We start from the raw sequence: 25,973 nt of genomic DNA on the forward strand, positions 1-25,973 counted from the left end.
GCCCCGATTTGGGCCGGGAATAGGGTTGGGGAAGCTCGGAGATCGACGGGGAGGGCGCGTATGGCAAAGAGGAGGCCGGAGTAGGCCGCCGCCGGCGGTTTGGCACCGGGCGACGAGCACGAGAACAACGTCGGGAAGAGATAAACCAGAGAAAGGCCGTTGCACCGAAAAAACGCTCGATTCGAGCGTACGCAGGATGCAGGCTGAGGAGGCATTTTTTGCATCCGGGCTGCACCCACGTAACCTGTTCCAGGAAACCAAACAAGGTGAATTTTACATGGCGGATGCGAAACAGGTGCAACCAGCCCAACCAAACAGCCCCAACACATATGCAACAAAACAATAGAAGTAATTTCGATGTACATGAACATTAACAGCTTCAGATAAACCGAAAAGTGAAATTTCGTCAACCTGAATATTTATAGATCTTAGAAAGATTGACATACATATCATGAACATATGTGTATTTGGTGAACTATTTAACGTGAAAGTGAAAAATTCTAGGTGTCAAATATTAAATCGTCGAAGGGACCATCAAAATGGATTACTAGTGCTCTACAACAAATGATGGAGATGGTGATGTAGATACTTTACATGATAGTGATGTGAATGATGACGTGGACACCTTGCATGTGAAATTTGCAAACATTAATTGCAATTAGTGGGGATCAACTTTATAGATTATATAGATGAATAATCATTATTTATATTTACTCTTTACTAATCCCTCTGATCCTAAATTCTTGACTCAAATTTGCCCAAATATAGATGTATCTATTCTTAAAAAGCGTCTAGATACATGTATTCGACAATAATTTAGGATTGGAAGGAGTATCTCTTAATTTAGAGTTAGTTAATTGCATTGGACATAAACTTGGCTCATGGGGACAGTGTAGTCCATAAACTTTCCAAATGCAACAACCTAGTCCCTAAATTTTTTTTGAGGGAAAGCCATTAAACCTCTTAGCTTGAATGTTTAGCCCCAAAAGCAACCATCTTGGGCTAATCAAGCCTACTTGCGCGAGCGTTGCAAGTTTTGAATGTAAAACCCTAACTGTGTGTGCAATATCATAGTGAGGCCCTTATCGCCTGGAGGAGCAAATGTGCCAAACATGCCTCATGTTAATTTTAGACTTCATAGACAAAAACCTAACTTTAGAAACCCTCCAAATATGTAGCTTGTGTTTTCGACGGATTCTATCATACCCAATACTCCAGCCAGACAAAATGGAGTATTAGAAAAGGACACTCTTGACATTTCACATTTTCACATTCCTAAAAAAACAAAAAAAAACACTTCGATCGAATCTCTCTCTCCGTTTTAGTAATGTTTTTTTTAGTAATGTGAAAATGTGAAATGTCAAGAGTGTTCTTTTCTAATACTCCATTTTGTTTGGCTGGAGTATTGGGTATGATAGAATCCGTCGAAAACACAAGCTACATATTTGGAATTTGGGGTTTCTAAAGTTAGGGTTTTGTCTATGAAGTCTAAGATTAACATGAGGCATGTTTTGCACATTTGCTCCTCCAGGCGATAAGGCCTCACTATGATATTGTACACACAGGTAGGGTTTTACAGGCAAAACTTGCAACGCTGGTGCAAGTAGGCTTGATTAGCCCAAGTTGGTTGCATTTGGGGCTAAACATTCAAGCTAAGAGGTTTAATGGCTTTCCCTCAAAAAAAAATTAGGGACTAGGCTGTTGCATTTGTGAAGTTTATGGACTAAACTGTCCCCATGAGCCAAGTTTATGTCCAATGCAAAATGGACTAAACTCTAAATCTTATATATATAAGGTTAAGTAGGAACTCTTAAGGTAGGTCCATGTTTAGTCCTCAGGAACCTACATTCCACGCACAGTCCCCGAACCTTCACTCCTGAACTTGGCACGGGCGAGCGATCGGTGGTAGAGGCCGATGCGAGGGAGCCCGCGACAGAATCGGCGAGCTACCTCTCGTCACGGGCGAGCGGACCTTCTTCTCCGGCGCGGGTGAGCGAGCGGTGGCAGAGGCAATCACCAAACAATATTTCTACAATATATTTTGAACCGCTAGTCGGAATGATACAAATGATACAGCGTTGGAAAACTATCAACTAGGCACAACTTTTCCGTTTATAAAGGTTTTGCTAATTCTTTACGGTTTAAGAGCACATTTCAAATTACCGTCCGCTGGAATACGACCAAACAAAAAACAGCAGGCAATATTTCTATGATATATTTTGAACCACAAGTCGGAATGATGCAAATGATACGGCGTTGGAAATCTACGAACTAGGCGCAACCTTTTCGTTTATAAAGTTTTTGCTAATTCCTAACGGTTTAAGAGAAGATTTCAAATTACCGTCTGTTGTTTGAAGCAGTTAGGAAATTAAGAGACAAGCAGCGGAGGTTTAGAAACCCCCAAGAAGTTCACGGTCTATAAAAATTGAAGTTCACTAGTGTATTTAGGAAAGTTCAAAACGTTCACGCCCATGGACGTCCTTTTTCTCCGGCGCGAGCAAAGATACATGCGATGGAGATTCAGACACCGCCAGGAAGTTCACAGTCTATAAAAAAGAAAGTTCACTCGCGTATCTAGCGAAGTTCAATACATTCATGCCCGGAGACCTCCTTCTTCTCCGACGCGGGCAAATATTACAGTCGACGGAGGTTCAGAGACCGTCAGGAAGTTCACACTCTATAAAACGTAAGTTCACTCGTGTATCGATGGAAGTTCAAAACGTTCACGCCCGTAGAGCTCCTTCTTCTCCGACGCGGGCAAAAATTATAGGTGCCGAAGGTTCAGATACCGTCAAGAAGTTCACCGTACATAAAACGAAAGTTCGCTTGTGTATCAAAAGAAGTTTAAAATATTCATGCAGTGTTGCCTCGCAGTATATGCTGATTTTTCTTCGCGTTTCTCAAACTTTTTCAGATTTGCGCAAACGATCCTGCTGAGGTTGCCGATGAGGGACCTGCCCGCTGCTATTGCGTCTACAAGCCATGGTGCCACATCGTCAGCGTCCCGTCCCGTCCTATTCCCGTCAACCGAGAGGAAGGCAGTGGCGCCGCCCTGCCAGCCATGGTCGCGGCCATCTGCGCCGCGGCCGCGACCCTCTGCGCGTCCATCTGCCGGGCCAGGGCAGCGTTCCTCTCCTTGGCCTTCTTCTCCCGACTTCAGCGGGCGGCGTTCTCGACTTGGCGACGGGTGCAATCCACGAGCCAGTCGGCGACGCTCATCCCAGGCGGACACTCGACCCTCGATCTCTTCAGCGTCGGGCGCTGCATATCTCTTCCGCGGCATGGCTTTGGGGCGGCGGTGGCGTCCGTGGAGAAATGGCAGTATGAAGGGGAGGGAAAAAAGGGGGCCGACGAAAATTTGAAAGGAATTTTGTAATATTCTGCCGACAGGGGGTTGCTCCCATCGGTGCTCCCTGTGTGCACGTGGCGACCATCCACCGATACTTGCCACAGAAACAAAATCGCTAGCGATAATCTCATCTGTCTCCCTGTGCGGACTTTGAGGAGCGTGGGCAGCGCGATGATGGAGGTATGGAGCTGCCCCATGCCCTCCGGCCACGAGGCCGTTCCTTCCGTAGTTGACCCTCTTTCCGTCGACGTGCCTCTTGCAGCTGCGGGCGTGCCCGGATCTGGAGGCTCGAGGCGGCGGACTCACCGACGGCGGTGCCAAGTCTGCAGAAATTGCTTCCTGTATTGCCTAGTTCAGCGGATGAAAATCAAAATTAGTTCTTGCAGTGTGAATGCCACGAATTGGTTGGATTAGTGAAGCTCTCGTGATGGATTAGTACTCAAGTCCTCACTTCTGCTGCAAATTGGAGGCCCGCTCGCCTCACGTGGTTAGGATGCTTGATCTCCGCACGCCGCTCTGCGCGAAACTTCAAAGATATTGGCATAAGCTCCGAAACTAGATCTTTTCGTTTAGTATGGCGCGGTCGTGGTTGCGGCTGGAACTGGCGAGATTGGCCGTGAGAGAGCGAAGAACGTCGAAGGGCGTTAGTTTCATAGTTTGAGAGGGACAAAGACGGGCCTAGCAAAAATAGGAAGCAGCCGTTCGATCATCAATATGCGGTTGGGAGCACGGATGGGAGCAAACGAAAGGAACATGCAAGCCACGTCCCGGGCGAGTTGGGTGCGGCCCGGGGGCCGCCGGTTACTTCTAGAACTGGAGGAGTGGGCTAGGTAGTTTTTTCGGCGCAGACGCCTCATTTGGCCTGCCTTGGGAGGCCTTTAGGAGGGCAGGCTGGAGTTGCTCGCAGTCCTTGAAATGGAGAGGCTTCAGGAACAAGAAGATTTTCTGCAACACATGTACAAAGTAACTGAAGGAAAATATAGGAAAGCGTACACATGAGAACCGCGAGTGTATGCAGAAGTAACAATTAAATCTATCTCACCAATTTTGTTTTTCTTGGATTCAAGTATTATTATTATTTTTCTAGAAATTTGTCTTATCTCGTCTCACGTGAAAAGTAAGCAGAGAAGAAAGAAAGAAAGAAAGAAGCGCTGCCGCTGCTGCTGGCTGGATTCATCATTCATTCATGGTAGGCTTGCCAATTGCAATTCGGGAGAAGGGTGTGCTCCTGATTCATGGTGCTGGAAGTCATGATCAGCATCGGCACAACGATACATCAAATTCTGACACGTCATCACTTCTAGCCATTATCTGTATATACAACCCAACAATAAACAATTGGCAGAAAGGAGGCAATCCACAGACTCTTCAAGTTTATTCGACCCTAAGGGGGGTAAAGTCTGATTCGTTCCAGCAATGCCATCGATGCATACAGACTCCAATCGTTCTGCAACAAGCACAATATCTCGAATCACAACAGTCAGTCCATATTACCAGGTACTCCCAAATGCAGTGAACAGAAAGCTCTACCAGATCAGTTTTCCCTAGTGCTGTTCTTGAGCCACTCTAGGTACTTGAGGTTGCCCCCATTTATGGGCAGAGAGATGACTTCAGGAACGCTGCAAGAAAAAATATCAGACATTAAATCTAAATCTTGGTTCAAGACAGCCAACACGTTTAGTTTTACAACCTGTTGGTTCAAACTTTGCAGCAACAAATAGATCGAGCTGAAGAAACAGGATGTAACTTACTCATACTCATGGTTGGCTTTGACATGTTCAGTCAAGGCATTTACAAGAGATTCCCTTGTCTTAATGATGAGCAACTCTTCAGCATCAGTTTGCACCTGAGGAATGACAGATTGTTAACAACTAAATATCTCTACTTCTGTAGTTCAACGGATTAGTAAAGCATATAATATAAAGGAGTCCAATCAAAATGTTGAATGAACAAACAATTCATTGTTGTAACTGTACCTTTCCCTCCCACCAGTAAACAGATTCAATTCCTGGAAAACGATACATTTAGAAAAAAAATCAATTGAAAATAAGGATAAGAATGAGGAAGATGAGATGATAAGATATTAGTGATGACTGGAAACAAGATTGCCCAGTAAAGTAGAACAGCAGAAACTATCTAAAGAAATTGTTGAAGCTTAACTGTAAAACCATCTGCTGGTAAGCCAAATGCAAATCCATCATTTAAACACTCCTATTTGCTTGTAAGGAAAGAATCGCCTTGCTGTATGTGCTACACAAACAAGCGCATGCTGGATGCATGCATGTCTCAAACTGCCCACGCAGCGCTGTGCCCGCAGCCCTGCACCTATTTCAATTCGAGTGCATAGGCACAGTGACAACCGAGCAAGCTATTTGTTTACAGTTAACAAATCTTGGTAAAGGTCTGATTGTCAGTTAATCTGATTAAGAATTTTGAACACTAATTATGTTCCGCCACAGCTCCCACAAGCCAGAGTTGTGTTCTTTTTCATATTATTTTTTTCAAGGGCCAAGTAGAGTTGTATTATTATGTGTAACTTGTTTATACTCCATACCTTATATGCCTTCCCTAATCCCTACTTCTATAACTTAGTAGAATAGTTCCCTTCTGCAAACATATTTTCATTCAAGAGCCATATATTCCGTGGTGCGCCAATTCACTCCCAGTCATTAAGTGTAGTTCCAACTGTGATGATGTTGCTGCATTTGGAAGGTCAAGTAATTCTTGCACGAACAGCCACATAACTATGAGCATCAATACTTGGAGAAGTCAAATGTCGAATGGACATCATGGGTGGGTCCAGATGGCAATTCTTTCAAGGAAAGGGATAGAGAAATTAATTTGCTGAAATGCACAACGTGGGGTTTGAATGAAAATTGGAATAGAGATGAAGGGGTTTGGTTGAAAACTAAAAACTACTCTAGAAGATGGTCAATTGACAAAAAACAGTCTACTAAGTCTGAGTGTCTCCAACTCTATATACTCTATAGCTGCATAGAAATAAACAAGAGAGGACGTAGTAGTGTAGTACCCACCAGGCACTATGTTCACACAGGCAGCAAGCTTCTCACTGATAATGCTTTCTGATAGCTTTTTGCCTGCAGAGAAAAAGAATATAACTAACATAAAAGACAATTGTTCGCAAATTTCTTAATGCTGCTTATGAAATCATTGAAGTTATTAATACCATACAACCATCTAAACATGCACAATGCGTTATGAAAGCAAGTTCAGTTAGTACGAAGAAAGGAAAATATGTATGTCAGTTTGCAAATTGCAATACTTAGCAGCAACTGTAACATGTAATGACAATACAAAAGAGCAAGAACATAGATAAAGCACCTGCTTCCCGATTTGGAACTGTCACATACACAACAACGGAAGGCACGGTTGTAGTAGTAGATTCCATTCGTGCAGAACTGAGAGTTCTTGCCCTGTAAAGTTACAGAAGGATGACTGATCAGTGATCACCAACCATTCTACAAAAAAAAATGTGAAGTAACCCAGACTCCCATAGAAATACTCCTAATTATTGCAGAAACACATCAGCTTTTGTTGTTTATTACCAATATGCGATGAGGATAACCACAGAATTTTAGCAGACGTATTGGACCAACATTACAGGATGAAAACAGATGAGCTGAGTGTACTAAGGCATCTCCCAATGCTCCACTTTGGCGGTGTCTCTTAGCCCTCCACGTACGCAACAATCTAATGTGCCATCATAATTAAGAAAAGAGATATTGTTGTTGGTACAAGATCATAGATAAAATATGAGGCGACTTGCTAGAGTTCTGCTACAACTTATTAAATAAGAAAGCCTGACAGATCACACTTAAGATACCATTCATTTGAGAGTTTATCTCTTAATTAACACCTAAGACACAATGCATTGAGCGAGGCCTAAGATCGTAGGTAGCATTTCACTGAAGTGTGATCAATTGGTTTTCCTTGATCTCTTTTCCCAATATTTAAAACATTATGTAATCCAGCCAAGCACATGGGTGCAGGTTTAAGACTTTTAGGTAACAACCACCAATTGATGTCTGTAATTGTAGCGCAAATGGTTGATTAATACTTTCCTAGTTCCATAGCTCATCGAGAGGCCAACCATTTCTGCTCTGATCCCAGGTGTTTGTGGGATGCTTGTTCCCTTATTGCGTGGAATTAGAAAATACCCAGCCTGAAAAGGTAGTATGGAAAAGAAAATATTCCAGCCAAACATGTAATCTACTCCCTCCGTCTAGCAACCAAGAAAGCCGAGAGGCTACATGCGGTCAACAATGGTCGTAGCCGTCTTGCGGGATTCTCCCAGAGTTGAGATGAAACTGCTAATTAACTATGAGCGCAGAGGGGGAGGGGAAAAAGAGAGTAGTATGGATGGTGACCGGAGGAAGGGGATACGGCGGTTGGAGAGGGCGCAACCCGCGACCGCTCCAAGGCTGAGGAAGAGGAGAGCTCCCGCGAGCGGCGGCCGACGGCGGAGGATGAGAGGCAGCGACCCGGCGGGGGAGGAGGCGGCGGTGGTGGGGGAGAATAGAGCTGGGAGTGGCATCTTCTCGATTTCTTCTCTTCCTTTTTACTCGTTGCTGGGCCTCACATGGGCTATTTCTGGGGGCACGCGGCAATAGCATCGACCTCTGGGTTGTGTTGCTTGGACCGCAGCTTCACAGATGCAATCCTCTGCTGTGGCTGCCAGCTGAGGTCGCAAGGTGTCGTCTGATCTGTTTGTTTATATGGTTACTGTTACTGCAGTTGTAATTGAAATGTGCTGAATTGATTTAAATGACGTTATAGTTCCATAGATTATGTATACTGTACCTTTTTTTACTGCAATGACATGTTTAGTAACTGTTTTTTCAGATGACTAAGTTTTCAAAAGTTTTTTAACAAGGATTAAAGAATAAAATATTTCTCAACCTTGAAAAATCAAGATATCACTTAGATAAATAAAATGAACAGTTAAAAAAAAACATGAGCTAGAACATACATAATAGAACGAAGAAGGCAACCAAAGTAATTAGACAAATTTGCCATAATCGCCGGCCGCTAGGAATCAACTAATTGGATAATTAATGTGTGGCACTGTTGAAATTTGAGTTTAGGTGGATTGCAGACAAGATTGCACAGCATGGACGATTAATCACTCAGCAAGGCCTACGACGCGGAGCGCTCGAGGCAACAAGCCAAGCTACGGCCGACGCAGGGCGTCGCGGCAGCAGCTCTGGCCGGGTGTGGGCGGCGCCTTTGGTTGCTGGATATCAGCACGGCGGCGGGGAAAGGAGCTCGAGGCAGGGATTGTTGGGGCGGGGGTCTGGTTTCTCCGTCCGGATGAAGGCCGCGGCGCCGGTCGCCGGAGATCGGCAGAGTGGCGACGCCGGTCGAGAGGAGGGGGAAGGAGCTCCTCGTCGCGGCTGCAGGTCCGAATGTTGGGGGAAGGAGCTCGGGGCTGGGATTTTGGGGGCAGGGGCTTCCGTTCCTCTTGCCGAAGTAAGTCGCCGGCACCGGTTGCCGGAGATCAGCAAGCGGTGGTGGCGGCGGCGGGTGAGGGATAGGTTTGCTCGCTCGGGAGAGGCGGGAGGAGAATAGAACAAACCGTTCAGCGGCAATTTGTGCGTAGCATTGGAATTTGGTGGCAGGGTAAACCGGTTTGGAGCTGCAGCCAGCCGCCGTGCCTCCTGCCGGTTGGCCGGTACCGGGGCTACGCAACCCCTGATGGCTGGCCGGTACCGAGGTTGCACATCAAGATCGTAGTCGAAGTAGTCAATCACACACACGATCACGAAGTAAAGTAGATGAACAACAGAAAGTAAAGAGAAACATGAGCTCTTTATTAATTTCTCATCTCAACAGTACGTACAAGATTAGCCTCCTCTCTTTTATATAGACTAGATGGCCCAATTAGATCAAAGGGTTAAGGCCCAAAACTTAATGTTAGTGGGGGAACAATTCCTCGGGGGGTGGAGGGGGGCACACGCTTCAGTGGCCCTCCCACCTCAACGATCGGTTCCCCAACACTCCCCCTTGGGCCTATGCCTCAAAAACTCCGAAAAAACCCAGCGAGAAAAACACATGGAGAAAGAGCGCATAGGATATGTTGCTATATTGCACAGATTGCCTCATTAAAAACCTCATGCGAGACACACAAGAAAACTCGCTGAGGAAAAGAGAATACAACCTACTCAATTTCCAAGATGAGTACTTGATTGCCATGATCAAGATTTTTCGACGAGTATGTGAAGTATTTCCTCCTGAATCTTGCATTTCCCTAAGTCTCAACATACCGATTCCACGCACACACCTTTCAAAGGTGGATGCCGGTAGTGACTTGATGAACAAATCAGCAAGATTTTCACACGACTTAGTATGCAAGACCTTTATCTCGTTCATCTTTTGCAACTCATGTGCATAGAAAAACTTAGGATTTATATGCTTGGTGAGATTACTCTTCACATAACCCGTTTGTACTTGTGCAACACAAGCTGCATTATCTTCATAGATAATGGTCGGGGTTTGGACGGTGTTCAGCCCACAGGTCTTCTAAATGTGGCGAACCATCCATCGAAGCCATACACACTCACGTGATGCTTCATATAGTGCTATGATTTTCGAGTGGTTCGTCAAAGTCGATACAAGACTTTGCTTTGACGATTTCCATGAAACAGCAGTTCCACCACATAGAAAAACATATCCAGTCTGAGACTTGGATGTATGCGGGTCCGACAAATACCCAACATCGGCATAGCCTATCAAAGATAGGTCTTGATTCCTTTTATAAAATAGCTCAAGATCTTTGGTCCCTTGCAGGTACGGAAAGACATCCTTAGCACCTTTCCAATGCCTTTTGGTAGGTTCAGTGCTGTACCTAGCCAGCAAATTGACGGTGAACGCAATGTACGACCATGTACAATTCGCGAGGTACACGAGTGCTCCAATAACACTCAGGTAAGGAAATTCTGAACCCAGATCTTCCTCCCTCTCTTCTCTCGGCTTGAAAGGGTCCTTGTCTTGCTGTAATGACCACCCAATCATGGAGTCTTTGAAGAATATGCTTTGTCAAATCCAAATCTTTTCATCACCTTTTGAGTGTAGGTAGACTGGTGCACTAGAATCCCATCATGGGAATGTTCCAGTTCCAAACCTAGATAGAATTTGGTTTTACCCAAATCCTTCATCTCAAATTCCGACTTCAAGTAGGAACTTGCTTCCTCAATATCCTCAGGTGTACCAATGATATTCAAATCATCTACGTACACCGAGATTATACAGAATCCATCTTGGGATCGCCATATAAATACACATGGCCAATCTTCATTGCTCGTGTAGCCCTTTTCATGCAGAAAATCGCTCGGGCGATTATACCACATTCTACCCGACTGTTTAAGACCGTACAGTGACTTCCTGAGTTGAACACTGTATGGACCTCTGTTTGCTCTGTCTTGGTTCGGAACCGGGAGACCATCAAGTATCCCCATATAAATGTCCGAATCCAAGTTACCATACAGGTAAGCAGTAACAACATACATCAATTTCATTTTTAAGTCCATATTGACTGCCATTGAGATCAGATAACTAAAGGTAATTCCATCCATGATCGGGGAGTAGGTTTCCTCATAATCGACCCTAGGTCGTTGAGTAAACCCCTGAACAATTAACCTTGCTTTGTACCGTACTACCTCATTATTCTCATTTCTCTTGCGGACAAATACCCACTTATAGCCGACAAGGCGTACGTCGGGAGGGGTTTGACACACAAGTCCAAAAACCTCTCTTTTGTGCAGAGATAATAATTTGGTAGCTATTGACTTTTGCCAATCTTTCCAATCCGACCTCTTCTTACAATCAGCGAGCGAGTTAGGCTCGGGGTCAAGATCGATGATTGCGGCAATTTTCTTAGCAAAGTTTATGTCGACATTAGCAGTCGCTCGGTTTATTGATTCTCCCGTGTTAACATAATCTATGGCCATTTCGTCATGGGGGCGCGTCATGCGCATCCTCTGTCTCCACAGGATTTCCCATTTCTGGAGCGAGGTCCTTTAGTTTTTCCGCACCGATGTGTGTGCTCACATCTCCGCTGGGTGCTTCCACTGTTGGAAGGTTAAAGTCTGGAATTCCTTGCGCTGGAGATTCTGTACTTGTGCTAGGTCTCAATTGGCTCCCCTTACTCTGTCGGGGCTTTTTAGTAACCGAGTGTGATAAATCCCCCTTGTCCTTTTTCGTCGGGCGTCCCCGAGTACTTGGGATTTGAGGAACCGGATTTCTCGACCTTTTAGGCCTTTGGAATCGAGCGGGTAGACCCACAAAATCCTTGGGTATCTCTACCCTTTTCGGTACATTGTGCGCAGGCACATGTGATTTTGTCACACTTCTCAAGTCACTAAAGTGATCAGACAGTTGATTCGCTAAAGCATGCAAATCTATTATCTTTTGGACTTCTCTATGTGTCTCACTTCTGGGCGGGTCATTTGCTTGAATCCCCGTGGCTAGCCACGTCAATTCTCGATTTTTCTCATCAAGAGGTTGATTTCCTCCCCCTAAAGTCGGGAAGAGATCCTCGTCAAAAATGCAGTCAACAAAGCGGGCTGTATGACAGTCTCCTGTCATGGGGTCTAGATACCTGATTATGGACACAGTCTCATAACCAACGTATATCCCCGACTTATGGAGCGGTCCCATTGCTGATCGCTAAGGGGGTGGTATCGGTACATATACCTGGCAACCGAACTTAAGAAGGTGGGAAATTTTTGGTGCCGACCCTTGCGCTAGTTGGACAGGTGAATGGATGTTGTAGGCCGTGGGTCTATAGTTGATGAGATTGGCGGCGTGCAACACTACATGCCCCCAACACGTGGTTGGTAAATTACAACCCCGGAGGAGTGGTCTGGCAATGAATTTAATCCTCTTAATCAATGCCTCCGCTAGTCCATTTTGCATACGGACATGCGGCACAGAGTGCTCAACCTTAATGTCAAGTGCCATACAATAATCATCGAATGCTTTTGAAGAAAATTCTCCAGCGTTGTCCATTCGAATAGACTTACGATGATCCGAGAAATTATTCCTCATTTGTATGATTTGTGACATCAACTTGGCAAAGGCATGGTTCCGTGTGGACAACAAGTTAATAGAGGACCATTTAGACGAAGCGTCTATGAGCACCATGAAGTATCAAAACGGCCCCGAAAGGGGCGGAACCGGACCACATATATCCCCTTGGATGTGTTCCAAAAACGCAGGGATTTCATCCCTCACTTTCAATGGTGATGGTCGAATGATTAATTTCCCCGCCGCGCATGCCGAGCACACGAAATCTTCATGATTCGGGAAATTTTTAACATTCACCCTATGCCCATTTGAGTTGTTAATTATATTTCTCATCATTCTAATACCCAGGTGGCCTAATCTATTATGCCATAAGCAAAATAGTTTAGAGCTTCTAAATATAGTTTTTAAGGTAGTATACACGGGCGGCGCTACAATCTTAGTGTAGTAAAGCCCAGTGTTGAATGAAGGAAATTTTTCAACAACATGCTTACCGTGGGCATCGCGCTTTGTGATAAGTAGTCACTCTTTGCCATTATCATCATCGATCTCCACATGGAGGCCGTTTGCGCGGATGTCCTTAAAACTCAAGAGAGTTCGAGTCAACTTTGGGTACAATAATGCTTTCTCAATGAGCAAGGTTGTTCCCATGGGGAGTATGATAGTGGCTCGTCCAGAGCCTACTATTTTTTACTCGCCCCCTGCGATAGTCATTATATTCTCCGGAGTTTTTTTTAATGGACTCGAAATAACGAGTTTCTCTCAAGATGGTGTTTGTGGTACAACTATCCACAAGGCACGTTTCCTCCATTCGAGCGCCACGTGTTTTAAAATATAGCATCTAATTAATTTATGAAGCGAGAAAGTAGCAATATAATTAAATAAATGCATTACATATTTCAGAACATAACAAGCCATCAATATTAAATAAAGGAATTAGCGGATGAACTCATAAATCATCCAAGCGTTGAAAGAACAATGTTTTGCTTGCTCTGAGCATATACAACCACCTCAGGTGATTTTATATCATAGCATCATCAAAATCAATTGACAAATGAATCATTAGGAGGGCCAAGTGCACTTAATGATGGTGTCCTCATCGTCCGCATATGTCACAGTTCGGCATGGTCTCATCCCATTATCAGCTATCACGGTAGCGATAGTCGGGAGAGACGTGTGTGAAACCACACATAGCACAAACTCAGTGGGGGTTGGCCAAGCTTAATAGAATCAGTTAGTGCTTCCAATTTGCACCCTCGCGCTATTACATAGCCTGAAAATACTTATGACATGCGAGGATGAACAACACATGTGGAACCAGGACCATCTGGTAAAGCATAACACTTTCCCCAACATGTATGTACTTGTCCAATTGTACAAAGGGATGGTGCAATGCCTAAATGTTCTCCTCGCAGGGTGGTGGTGGTAGTCAACAAGACACCAAGCCGATCAACCTCCCCAAAAGCTATCAAGCTCCGAGAACAAATCCACATCCAAAAATCAAGTCCCATTTTAGGTCGGCTCCTCGAACTGCAGGTTCGTGATTCATATCATTAATGAGAATTTTATGAGATTACAACATATAATCTCGAGGTAACATCATGTAACCCATCGCATGAATGTGATAAAATGATATAGTTGTTCATAACAACGTTCCAATATTAACATGCGAGTTCATGTCTTACTTATTAAAAGCAATAAAACATGATTACAATTAATCAACCGCAAGAAAACATGGTAATACAAGCATTTGCACAAATGGCCGGTTAAACGTTTCCTAAACGTGAAAATTAGCTCCAAAAACACATTCCCGAAGTCATTTTGAGCCAAAATACGTGATTTCAGCAAAACTGACAATTCCAAGGCCTTAGTCGCAAAAACGCAGCACAATAAACAATGCGCGTAATTACAGAAAGGCCAAGGGCTGAAATGCAAATCTTCTGGCCCAGGCCGAATCAGGCCTGCCCGCTCGCGGCCCATCCACCTCCCTGCGCCCGGCCTCCCCGGCCCACCTTGCCCTGCGCCAAGCACGCTCCAACCCTAGCTAGGGTTTCCCCCCGCAGGTTGGTGGCAGCGGATGCAGCCGGTAGCGCGTGGCCGCGTGATAAGCCATGCTGAGTGGCCCGACAGCCTGCGCTCGATGCAAGCGGCGGCCAACGGGGCATGAGGCGCGTTAGCGGGGCAGCCACACAGCGGTGGTGGCTCACGTCCTCGAACGGAGCGATGGAGGCATCCCGCGCGTGGTGTGGCGGTGGCGGCGCGCGCTCGCATCCTGACACGGCACGGCCAGCGCACGGTGCAGCGTGGCACGGCCCGCACGTCAACAGCCGAGCGGCCTCGCGATTCGCGATGCAACAACGGCTCGTGCCAGAGCCGACAGCCCTTGCACCCGCGCACTTCTGAGGCGACGGGGGCGCTGCGCGCGTCCAGGGCCGGCATCGCCAGCAGGGGCGCGTAGCTGGGCCTCGCACCAATCCGGCGGAGCCTGACGGCCACCGGTTCGACGGCAGCGGGGCTCCAGTGCACGCGGCGGCAGTTCTCTGGCGGTAGCGTCGGCGAGGCGCGGCATCTAGCGGCTGCACTTAGCAGCATTCCGCGGAGGTGCTCGTGGCCAGTGGCAGCGGCGACAGCTCCCGCACGGCCAGTGCCTACAGCGGCCCGCGCACATCCAGAGGGCGGCGCTCGTGCATTGAAGCAGCTAGTGCGACATCGCGCGCGAGGCGACGACATCGGAGTAGCGGCCAGGCCAGCGCCTAGCAGCAGCGCTCGACGGCGTGCTCCCCTAAAGAGGCTCCATGTGGTGACTTGGGACGGCTCGCGGTATGGAGCCTTCAGTGGCCGGCGGTGAGCACAGCAGTGCGACACTGTCTCCCCATTGTTATGGTCAACAAGTCTCTCGTGCGGCGAGGATGATCGGCATTGGCCGATGACTTGGTCGGCAACATCTCGCGAGGAAAATCCATACCGTGGGTAGAAAAATCCAAAAGATAATCTAATCGCAGAAACGGAATCGTAATACAAAGAGGAATCCAATTTTGCAATAAAATTTCGGATTCAATACCTCCGTGATTTATGTCGAGAGCCTGCTTGGAGTAGGCTCAATGAAGGCTCGGGGTAGAGACTCGTGCTGATAACGTGTTGTGCAACTCCTGCCGACTGGCCGGTCCCGGGGTTGCACACCAAGATCGTAGTCGAAAGAGTCGATCACATGCACAATCACGAAGTACAGTAAAGTAGATGAACACCAGGAAGTAGAGAGGAACATGAGCTTTTTATTAATTTCTGATCTCAACAGTACGTACAAGGTTAGCCATATCTCCTTTATATAGACTAGATGGCCCAATCAGGTCAAAGGGATAAGGCCCAAAACTTAACGTTAGTGGGGGAACGATTCCTCAGGGGGTGGAGGGGGGCGCACGCTTCGGTGGCCGTCTCACCCCAACGATCGGTTCCCCAACAAGGAGCACCGTTTGTTGGTTCCCCTCGCCTCATGTCGCCATCTTGGAGCTGTGTGTGTGTGTGGGGGGGGGGGGGGGACCTTGCTACTCCTATTTTCTTTCAGAAATGTTTAGTATTTTGAGTTGTGTGATCTTCATCGGCAACGCTATGGTGGAGAGTGTGACGCCGTCACGAATAAAATTACTCGGGTTCTTCCTCTGCTGCGTCGGTGTCTTAACGGGCAGTGCCACGGGGCCAGAGAATTCTATTCACTGCAGGTTCGATGTATCCGATCTTGCAGATTTTGAGTTTGTGTCCTCGCAGATCTGTTCATACAGATTTGATGAGTTTTTGTCAGTGTGCCATGGTGCTTTCGGTGGTATGGTCTTTTGTGGCTTTGAAGTGCTTCTATGGTGTTTTTGTGAAGATCTTGCGGTTCTACGACCTTTACTTTTAGGGGATCATCCCCGGCCCAAGTACGTTCAACGCTCGTGGCTTCCCATCTTTTTGGATGGGCGACTCGAGGGTTTTTTTGAAACCTTTGAAGGTAGTCAGCTTCATGCAGGGGTACGAGTGACAGTGTTTTCGCTCATGTCTAATTGCAGTATTTTTGCTGAAGCATCGACAGTATTTCATGTTGCAAAGATTAGTATTGCGGAGAAGATTTTTTTGGAAGATTTCATTGTAATTCTTAGTTATAAGAGTTGCTTTGTAATTTTTTGGATCTATGATCCAAAGCACTGTACCTTTAACGATTATGAAGTTTGAATAAAGTTACGAGTAATTCTCAAAAAAGCTGGTTGTATTTGCTGATACAATATTGATAAGAAAGTGAATTTCCCGAGTGAACTTGTTGAAGCGGCTCGATCAGTCATCAAACTTGCAAATGTTCATTTGGATATTTGAATTTAATCTTCACAAAAAAAGGGTATTTGAATTTCAAAGTATGTCCACATACAATCCTAATATTGTCATCTAAGCCGTGTGACTAGGTTGGTGGCCACATAAGTTTGAATAAAAAAACCTTGGGACCGTCTAGGCAGTGCGCGCACACTCCTGGTCTTACGCGGTGCTCACCTTCCGACAATCCCTGATAGGAAAGCTTCGGGTTTCTACTGGCCCACGTGAGGCCACGGTGCGTTCGTTCCCTCCTTTAAAGCACTCCCGCATTGCTCCCGGTACGATTTGGTGTTGCTGTGTGCTGTCAGAACACATTATTGTAATAAAAAGTGAAAAATTGATAGTACGATATTTACGGTATGCATCAGATTTACACCCAAAAAAACAAGACAATGTGCCTTAGAAAATTTGTTGTTGGCTTCAAAATAATTCTGTAAATCCAAGAAAGTAACAAGAACATAATTACATCTACTGGTCTGTATAAACAAAAAAAATGTTGTCCTTGGAACGGAAAGAAGCTTGTTTTGCCAGCAGCTTGACCAATGAGGAAGCATTCCATTAGCCTAGAAATTTGTTCTCTCCATCGTAGTAAATGCCTTTACCAAAATAACAACAAAAGTTGGAGCAACAACTAGCAGGATGTAGAACTTGTCCAAATTTTTTTGCTACCATTCTAAACAACACTAATAGGGAAGAAACTTGGAGTAACTTCAAGATAAAGTGCCTAAGATGGATCGAATTTGTTTTGCCATGAACATGCATGCATGGATCTGAGTTTTCAGCCAGATTGGTTCTACCTTAATTCTTTTCTGTTCAAACTTGGGGTGTACAAGATGAAGGTTATGCAGTGGAAATTACTGAACAATATACTAAAAATATAACAAGCTCACAATTATGGCAGAAAAGTAATCTGCAGGGGGAGCAATAGTACATGCTACGAGTGCTTCATCATAACTACATAAGGAACCACAAGCTGAAGCCTATAGAAATTCTGTACACACAACTAACCCATGGATAGCTTTTAACTTTAATGAATGACATGACTGAGTGCATACTACTCAGAAACTTGCTTTGTTGTAAGCGAGAGGAAAACTATATCCAAGGAGTAACATATCTACGTCCTCCAAAACTGGATCAACCCACTTCACATTGACATCTAGGTACTGACACTTGAGCTGAACCAAAAACGTAACATAGAAAAAACTTCTGAAAAAAGGGAAAATTCCTACACAACAACCAAATATAGTTCAGTAAAACTACATCTACTAAACTCATGAAAGTAACTCTTAAGATAAAATCAACATCTACTGAACTCATAAAAGTAACTCTTAATCTGAAAATACATCTAGTTGAACCGTAAAGTAACTCTTAATCAGGAACTACATCCAACGGAACCGTAAAGTAACTCTTAAGGGCTAGTTCATTTATGACCTTCCCGGTGGGGATTGACAGGGAATGGTGAACTTGCAGTTCAATTTCCCGCCAATCCCTCTCAATCCCTGCAGGGATTCTCACAAACGAACAGGCTCTAACTGGGAACTACATCCAGTGGAACCATAAGGTAATTCTTAACCTGAAATTTACATCTGAGCAAACATTGAGATAGCTTACATCTGGATCTTGTTCTACTCGCCAATGGCGACCGCAACATCATCAAGCCACCACAACCAGCATAGAGTGTTCAAAAACCCACAATCTGGACATGTGAAAGAGGCCACGACAAAGCAGCGGGCCACGGTCTGGCAGGGAGGGCAGACGCGGGCGACGGCGATGCTAGGTCGAGGAGGCACATGAGCTCCACCTCCGGAAACAACGCCACGTCCTGGTCTCCTGGATACGACGGGTTAGAGGCGGCGAGCGGTTTCACTGTGAAAGGGGAAGAAAGTAAGGGTTTGGTGTGGAGGTTACCTTGACCGTGGTGAGGCGGCGCGCGGCAAGGAGGTGGAGAGGCTGCTGCGTCTCAGAGACCAGAACGTTCGCTATCGTTGTCATGCCTGACGAGGAGGTGGAGGAAACCTCGCGCTCGGGGACGATGGGGAGAGGGGCTGCGGCGGTGCGAGGCGAGCGGCGCCGGCCATGGCTGAGGAAGGAGGTGGCGGCGGCCATGGCGGAGGAGCTAGATGGCGGCAGCGGCCCGGCGTGGAGGATGGGGGCGGTGCGTGCGACGACGGAGGGTACGGCGGAGGAGGGAGGCGGAGGCGGCGGCGGCAGGCCGGCACGGAGGCCCTCGGGGATGGAGGCCGTCAGGCTGGGGGCAGCGAGGGGCATGGGAGGCGAGGGAAATGGGGATTCACGGGAGGAGAGAAAGAGATAAGGAGCGGAGAGAGATGAGGGCAAAAAAAAAACGACCGAGCACACGATTTAAATCGGACGGAGCGAGCCTGTGCGCACTCCGAGCGACCAGAGAGTGCCCACGCACAAAACAGATTCACTGAAAAACTTTTATGAACCTAGGTTGGGGCCAAATCTAGCATGTGCTTCTTTTTTTTAGTTCAAATACACGACTTTGTTAAAACATCAAATCAGTCTACAATGTGTGACGGAAATTTAGGAACTGACTTTACCTAATCTGACGAGACGCCATGCAAGACGGCAAACCTAGCACACTTGTGGGCTGCAGAGTTAGCACCACGCCTAACAAAATACACCTGAAAACTAAGGAAATAACGACCTAACTCATCTATGTCACAGAGAATAGGAGTAAGCACTGCTCGGTGTAGTCCAAGCTTATCCCAAAGACGAACCAAATCTTCACGATCAGTCTCAAAGAGAACTCTCGTGAATTTCTTCTCCCTCGCCAAGCACACTGCATCCCGAAGAGCAAGGGACTCAATAATCAGGGGGTTAGTGACGAAGTTCCACTTCGGCAATGCCCATGTTGAGGGATATTGTGTTTAAGGAGAGCGACATGTGTGTATATTGACGACCCCGTCGGCTAACAAGCAAAGGTAGGCAAGGATTTACCTAGGTTCGGGGCCCTCGGAAGGTAATACCCCTACGTTCTGCTTGTCTGATCTAGTATTGATCGAGAGATTACAAGGTTGCCGGGGAGGGTAAGGTGCGCTGATGAGATCTGGCAAGTGCGTCCTGCTTGTCATCGACTCGGGAGTTCATCGAGTCAAATTACAGTTTGTAACAACAAACGAAGGGATGCCATTGACTCGGAAGTGCGTCAAGCCAATGACATCAATATTCGAGTCCCTGGGCTCGAACCTGGTAACTGGCGTAGTTTGACTTAGCCTGTTGGGTCTTACAAAGTCAAAAACTTTGTTCATCATGTATACAACCAGTTGCAGTTGTTCGTCATGTATACAGAGTCGAAAACTTTGTTCGTCATGTAGACGCCGGTCTGGGTTGTTTCACCTTCTCCCCATCCATCTTCTTCTCCAGGAGCGAGATTGTCTACATAACAATTCGATCGAGCCCGCATCAAAGCCATCAGCATCATGCGCCCAGCGATTCCTAGAATCCCATATTGCTGACATAATTGAGATAATCTTTTCCCTTCCACCATCATCAAAGGCCTGCTCACACATGACATAAGCCGCCCAAGTGTCAGAGTGAAGTCTTGACACTTGCAAATGAAGCAAGGTTTTTGTCGCTGCCCAGAATTGCCTAGCATGGCACATTCCAACAAAGCATGCAACAAAGTTTCGGGAGAAGAACTGCAAACGGGACAAGTGCTTAAAACTCTGACATGCCGCCTGGTGGGAGTTGCATAATCGGGTAGAATACCTCGCAAGACTCGCCACCAAAACACTCATACTCGTGGTAACACATCCATTTTCCACAGTTTTCTCCAGTGCTCCTGAGCTCCTACCGTAGAGGCCGACGCCGCACCGGCGTGCGCATCGTCTTGTCAGTCCCTCGTCACCACCAAATTACGGTAGGCAGAGCGGACAAAATAAATCCCTGTTTTCTCCCCTGCCAAGCTAGCCAGTCATCCCCTGCGCTCAGTCGCAAAGGAATTTGTAGTATAAGATCCGGATCTTTGGAATATCCTACCTGAAAGACATTGGATCAATGAGCTCACTCACATTCTCAATATCAGTAGCTTGAAAGCTTCACACCGGGTTCATGGAGATTGAACCCAAAATCCATCTGTCAGTCCAAACTAAAACCGACGTTCGGGCACTCTGGCCCGCAAGAATTGCCCGCCAGGTCTTTGATGTCGTACGTGGAGCAACTTCCTCCATAAAATAAGTGTTACATAAGGAATTTGGTGCCGAAAGAAGCCTCCATCCTTGTTTCCCAAGTAACGCAAGATTGAAAAGTTGCAAATCTCGGAAACCCATTCAACCACCATTTTTTGGCTTTGCAATTTTATTCCATGCAAGCCAGTGCATGGATCGCTTATCCAAGGATCTGCTCCACCAAAAATTTGAGGCAATTGACATCAATTTTTGTATGTCCCCTTAGACAATAAGAAGCAGCTCATGCTGTAAGTTGGCATTGCCTGAATCACTGCCTTGGTAAGAACCTCCTTCCCAGCATACGATAGCTTCTTCTCTGCCCAACCATTGACTTTGCTGCGCACACGATCCGCAATGAATTCAAAAGAGTCACTGGTGATTTTTCCAACAGCAGTAGGAAGACCCAGGTACTTCTCTGTAAAAGCTTCCACCTGAATATTCAGTTCGGCCTTGACAGTATCCCTTGTCGCCACCAGGACGCCCGGGCAGAAGAACACACTGCTCTTGTCCCTATTCACAAGCTGACCCGACGCCTCATTAATTATACATCTGCAATATACGGTTAAGACGTGCAGCTCCTTCACTTGATGCATTGATGAAGATCAAACTATGATCAGCAAATAACAGGTGAGTAATCCATGCATGGGGCACGATTACACACCCTGATTCCACGACAACAAAATCTCCCGTATGGTTATTCAGCAGTGCGGCCAAACCCTCAGCGCACATAAGAAACAAAAAGGGAGATATTGGGTCTCCCTGTCAGATACCTCGTGAAGGAGAGAAATGTGACAGTAGCTCGCCGTTCACTCTAATAGAGAAACGAGCGGACGAGATACACTTCATAATCAACCCTACCATCCTCTCTGAGAATCCCAACTTGAGCATTATTGCCTCCATGAAAGACCATTCTACTCGATCATATGCCTTCATCATGTCCAACTTAACCGCACAAGACCCATTCTTTGCTTTCTTTCTCTTCTTCATCGTATGAACGCACTCGAAAGCAACTAGAGCATGGTACCTTCCTCTCCCGAACTTTTTTTTAGAGGAAAGGAGCATAGCTCCCAATTTTTTGACGGAACCTCGACAAGAGGCTAGTGTGCTCCTGCATTGCATTAAGAAGAATAGAATGGCTACGTTTATAAGAAAATTGAACAATCCACAGCTTATTCAAGGAAAGCCGTACAGAAACCCTGACTACGAGCATTACAAAGCTAATCTGACAAACAAGTCACAACCGCAAAGGTGAACCACCGCCCGCTCCAACGACACCGGACAGGGAATGACTTCTAACATCAGAAGAAGGTAGGCAGAGCCGAGATTCTCCTCCGACCGGAGCAAAGAAGAGTTCACCTCGACAGGTACAACTCACGTATATATCGGCGAGCCCGCGCTACCCGAAGCCGCATTCTTTGGCCAAAGCCCATCCAAACTCACCGCATCACATTCACCGCGCCCGACTACAGAAAGTTGGCCACACCGCCGCCGTCGGGGGCTTTTCCCACCGGCCTCCTCCGGTGGCGGCGAGGAGGAGGAAGTGGGGAGGGGACTGGGTGGCGGCGTGGGGTGGGAGGCGCCACTCGAGTCATCCCAAGGAGCGACGCGGGGGCTAGGGTTACAAAGACAAGGTAATAACCGAACCATAGCTCCCAATTTCATTAAGATAACCACAATGTGACATGGAGGTTCCACATATAAAAGCAAAGACAGTGCAACCTTTCTACAAGGAGAACCCAGCAATCTAAAACTTCTACAATTATTTTAAAAACAACAGCTAACAGATGGTACAGTAAGTAAGAGCATGTCCAGCAGAACCGTAAACAAATTTCCTATCCTAAATTTGAGAGTTTGAGGTCAAAAACATGCTCGGGAGCCAAAACAAGCTCCAAATTTAGGAAGGACCCCAAATTTGCTCCGAGCCCCCATTCCCACGGGTGGGACAGGGCCCCCCAATCCACGAGATTCCTTTTCTTCTTCCGCCCAAGCGCGCTTCGTCCTCTGTCTCCTTCGCCCGCTGGTGCCGCCCCTGCCCGCCGGCGCACTGCTGCCGCGCCGCTCCTCCTCCACCACCCGTCCCGCAGGCCGGCCGGCCGCCGCCGTCCGTCTAGCCGCCACCGGCTGTCCCGCTGGAGCCCTAGGGCTGTCACGCGCGAGGAAAAAGCCCTAGGGTGCCGCCGCCCGTCCAACACCCACGGGCTCCTCTAGGTCGCCGGCGCCGCCCTCCTCTCCTGGTGAAGATCGCCGGCGCCGCCCCCCCCCCCCCCCCCCAACCTCTTCCTCAAGCTCGTCGGCCTTGCGCCTTCTTCCCCTTGCACGGACGGTGCCTACCTCCTCCACCGGCCAGCGCCGGGCTCCTCCGTCATGCTCGCCGGCGGCCCGGACGCCTGCTGGTCCCGTGGCCGTGGATCCGACCGCCGCCGCCGCACTGGCCACCTCTTCCTCTACCCGCGCCGGCCATCCCTTCGTCCCCTTGATTTGGTCTTTTTGTATTTTTTTTTCTGTAAAATGGATGAATGTTGCTCAGATTAGATGAAAGCAATTTTTGAGCCCTTATCTATTGGGGCTGGTCCCTATTTGCAAATTCAGGGCTGTCTTCATCCAACTCCATGATGCTTTGTCAGTGGTTTCCATCCACATCGACCATTGAAGACTTCAGGGGCAACTCTAGAAAGTTTGCTTGCTGCGATTTTGCAGCTTCCCTTTGCTAACGCCCTTCTAAAGTCCATCCCAATATGTTAAGCAGTGAGAAATAGAGAACATAACATTCATAGGCTCTCTAAGATGGTTTTATCGAAATAAGAAGCATTACGGATCTTCCAAATTCACCAACACACAACGACAGCTCCACACTCAGATTCCTAGCTTATGTACCTTTACATTTTAACACCAACTCACATAGCTCTGGCATGGACTGCGGTCTCTCGTTAGGATTGTACTTCCTCCGTCCACAAATAAGGATACTTTTGGGTTTGTCCTAAGTCAAAGATATTAAAGTTTGACCAATTTTGTTGAAAAACGTAGCAACATTTGTGACACCAAATTAGCATCATTAAATCCGTTTTGACATGTAGTTTTATAATATACCGATTTGATATCATATGTATTACTACTCTTTTTAACATAGTTGGTTAAAAGCTTGACTTAGAACAAAACTAGATGTACACTTGTTTGTAGATGGAAGGAGTGCACAACAAATCGCGGAGCACCTAAATTTTGCCAAAGGACATTGAAAAAATAAATGATCAGCCGACTCTTTGGATCCACATAATTCACAATCCACTGTTCCAGTCAAACGCTTTTTACTTAAGTTATCTCTAGTCAAGATCTTGTTTTGGACTAATAACTAAGGGAACACCTTGACTTTCAGTGGTAGCTTCAACTGCCAAATCTGATTATAAGGAATCTGTTTATCTTTCAGAAACTTATAAAATGAACTATCAGAAAAATTTCCAGACTAGCTAGGTTTACTTCACACACATCTGCCATGCTCATCAGTTAATTGAATATCGCCACAGAGTTGTATTAGTTCTAACCACATTTCCCTAGTCTCATCTGTAAGTGTGCGACGAAATCAAACACGGTTCAAATTAGATATAGTTACCTCATCTATGAACACAAATTGTTTAATTAACAAACCATAAAAGCCTGGGAAATTGATGACATAAAGGCTCGTCACCTCTTCCTAAAGAATGGTTCTTTCGCCATTACCGATGCCTTTTCCACATCAATTCATAAAACCTAATTCATAAAGAGCTGCTCTTTATTCTGCTTCCATGTGCATACGTTTTTTATTGGTCAAGCAACTTCTAGCGTGGAATTAATGTTACACACGACACGCGTTTGTGTGCGCGAACGGTGCCATCGCACTGTCAGCCTTGGCTTGGATGCTTGGCTGTCGGCGGAAGCACGTGGGATAGTAATTAGGCATGGGTGCATGCATGCATTTTATACTTAACTGTTGTAGTAAAATAAAATTGTCGAGAACAACAACATTAACAATTGCTGAGATTTAGCTTGGATGCATGGCTGCATGTATGCATTTTTGTACTAACTAATCTTGAGACTTAAAATATTTTGTAGCTCAAACCGTTTGTCCGATTAACATTCCGTTTTCACCATTAGCTTCGTATCAATGAGAGGTTAAAAATTAGATCTCACTCGAAAATTTTCGACATATTTTTTTGACCTTTTCTTGTTACCAAGCAATAATTCACAAGCTACCGTCATACTCGGAAAGACATTACCATGTGGTAACTCGTCACTAATAAAGTGGCAATTTCATAAATTGTTGGGTGGCAATTTTAATACATAAGTAATCTATTTTGCATGAAGTTGTCATGCGGCAAGTTCTTACTAGTAGGGTGGCAAGTTCATATGTTGTTAGATGGTAACTTTAAATCATAAGTAACCATCCCACTGGCGGAGCTACCTTAGGGCCAAACTGGGCCATGACCTGCCCAGGATTTTTGCAAAAAATATATTAGCAGTGCTACTCATAAGGCCCAGCCCAGCGGAAGAAACCAGGCCTCTGGCCCTTAACCTGGACGATGCGTCTCTGCCCTGCTTCCTGTCGTCACTCGCCTGCAGCCAGGGGACGAGCCGCCGAGGAGGGCGCTGTTGCCCAGGCGACTGGCTTCAGCCAGTCAGGGCCGCCGCCGCTCGCCCCCGCACGCCGCACTGCGCCCACTGCTCCTCCTCTTCCCCAGTTTTTCTATCTAGGTGAATTTTTCCTTCTTTCCTCAAATTCCTAGTTTGCAATTTGTCAATTTCATAGCATGATACCGATTGGATTGTTCCATGAATGCAATCTTGAGTAGTTGAACTACAAAATGGAATCTCTAATGCTAATGCTAGCATTGAGACGGGTCAAGGGGCAAATCAGATCCGTGCAAGCCTTATGAAGATGTTTGGTGTTGTTTATTCTATTATCCAAGATATGGTTGTCAATGGATCACTTGGGACTATTCGTGCGAGTCATTAGCCTGATCAGCTCACCAAGGAGCATTACTTTCAAGTGGAAAAATTTCGTGCAACACTGGACACTCAAC

At 46.3% G+C, this 25,973-nt stretch overlaps 1 protein-coding gene across 3 annotated transcripts; it reads right to left on the bottom strand.

Moving 5' to 3' along the window:
* Window positions 1-4,507: 4,507 nt before the first annotated feature.
* LOC100828411 (protein CutA 1, chloroplastic) lies at window positions 4,508-7,961 on the bottom strand. Of its 3 annotated transcripts, none has more exons than XM_010236384.3 (7): window positions 7,738-7,961; window positions 6,692-6,783; window positions 6,385-6,447; window positions 5,326-5,357; window positions 5,101-5,195; window positions 4,880-4,968; window positions 4,508-4,796 (listed from the first exon to the last, which is right to left on the bottom strand). In XM_010236384.3, the coding sequence occupies exons 1-6, from the start codon at window positions 7,902-7,904 to the stop codon at window positions 4,884-4,886; spliced, it is 534 nt and encodes a 177-aa protein (XP_010234686.1). In that variant the 5' UTR covers window positions 7,905-7,961; the 3' UTR covers window positions 4,508-4,796; window positions 4,880-4,883. The 3 variants fall into 3 exon arrangements, with proteins under 3 accessions (XP_010234686.1, XP_014755480.1, XP_024317940.1); XM_014899994.2 differs by adding an exon at window positions 6,916-7,060 and having other exon boundaries at window positions 4,511-4,968; window positions 7,738-7,877; XM_024462172.1 differs by having other exon boundaries at window positions 4,511-4,968; window positions 7,738-7,957.
* Window positions 7,962-25,973: the final 18,012 nt, after the last annotated feature.

Source organism: Brachypodium distachyon, chromosome 3 (assembly GCF_000005505.3).
Source record: "Brachypodium distachyon strain Bd21 chromosome 3, Brachypodium_distachyon_v3.0, whole genome shotgun sequence".
NCBI lineage: Eukaryota > Viridiplantae > Streptophyta > Magnoliopsida > Poales > Poaceae > Brachypodium > Brachypodium distachyon.

Excerpts from the sequence above, each read along its gene's own strand:
- LOC100828411 (XM_010236384.3), bottom strand. The coding sequence starts at position 7,904 with ATGCCACTCCCAGCTCTATTCTCCCCCACCACCGCCGCCTCCTCCCCC. Across the intron at positions 6,784-7,737 it reads CGCCGTATCCCCTTCCTCCG|GGCAAGAACTCTCAGTTCTG; the intron begins GTCACCATCCAT and ends GTAACTTTACAG. Across the intron at positions 5,196-5,325 it reads TTTACTGGTGGGAGGGAAAG|GTGCAAACTGATGCTGAAGA; the intron begins GTACAGTTACAA and ends GTCATTCCTCAG.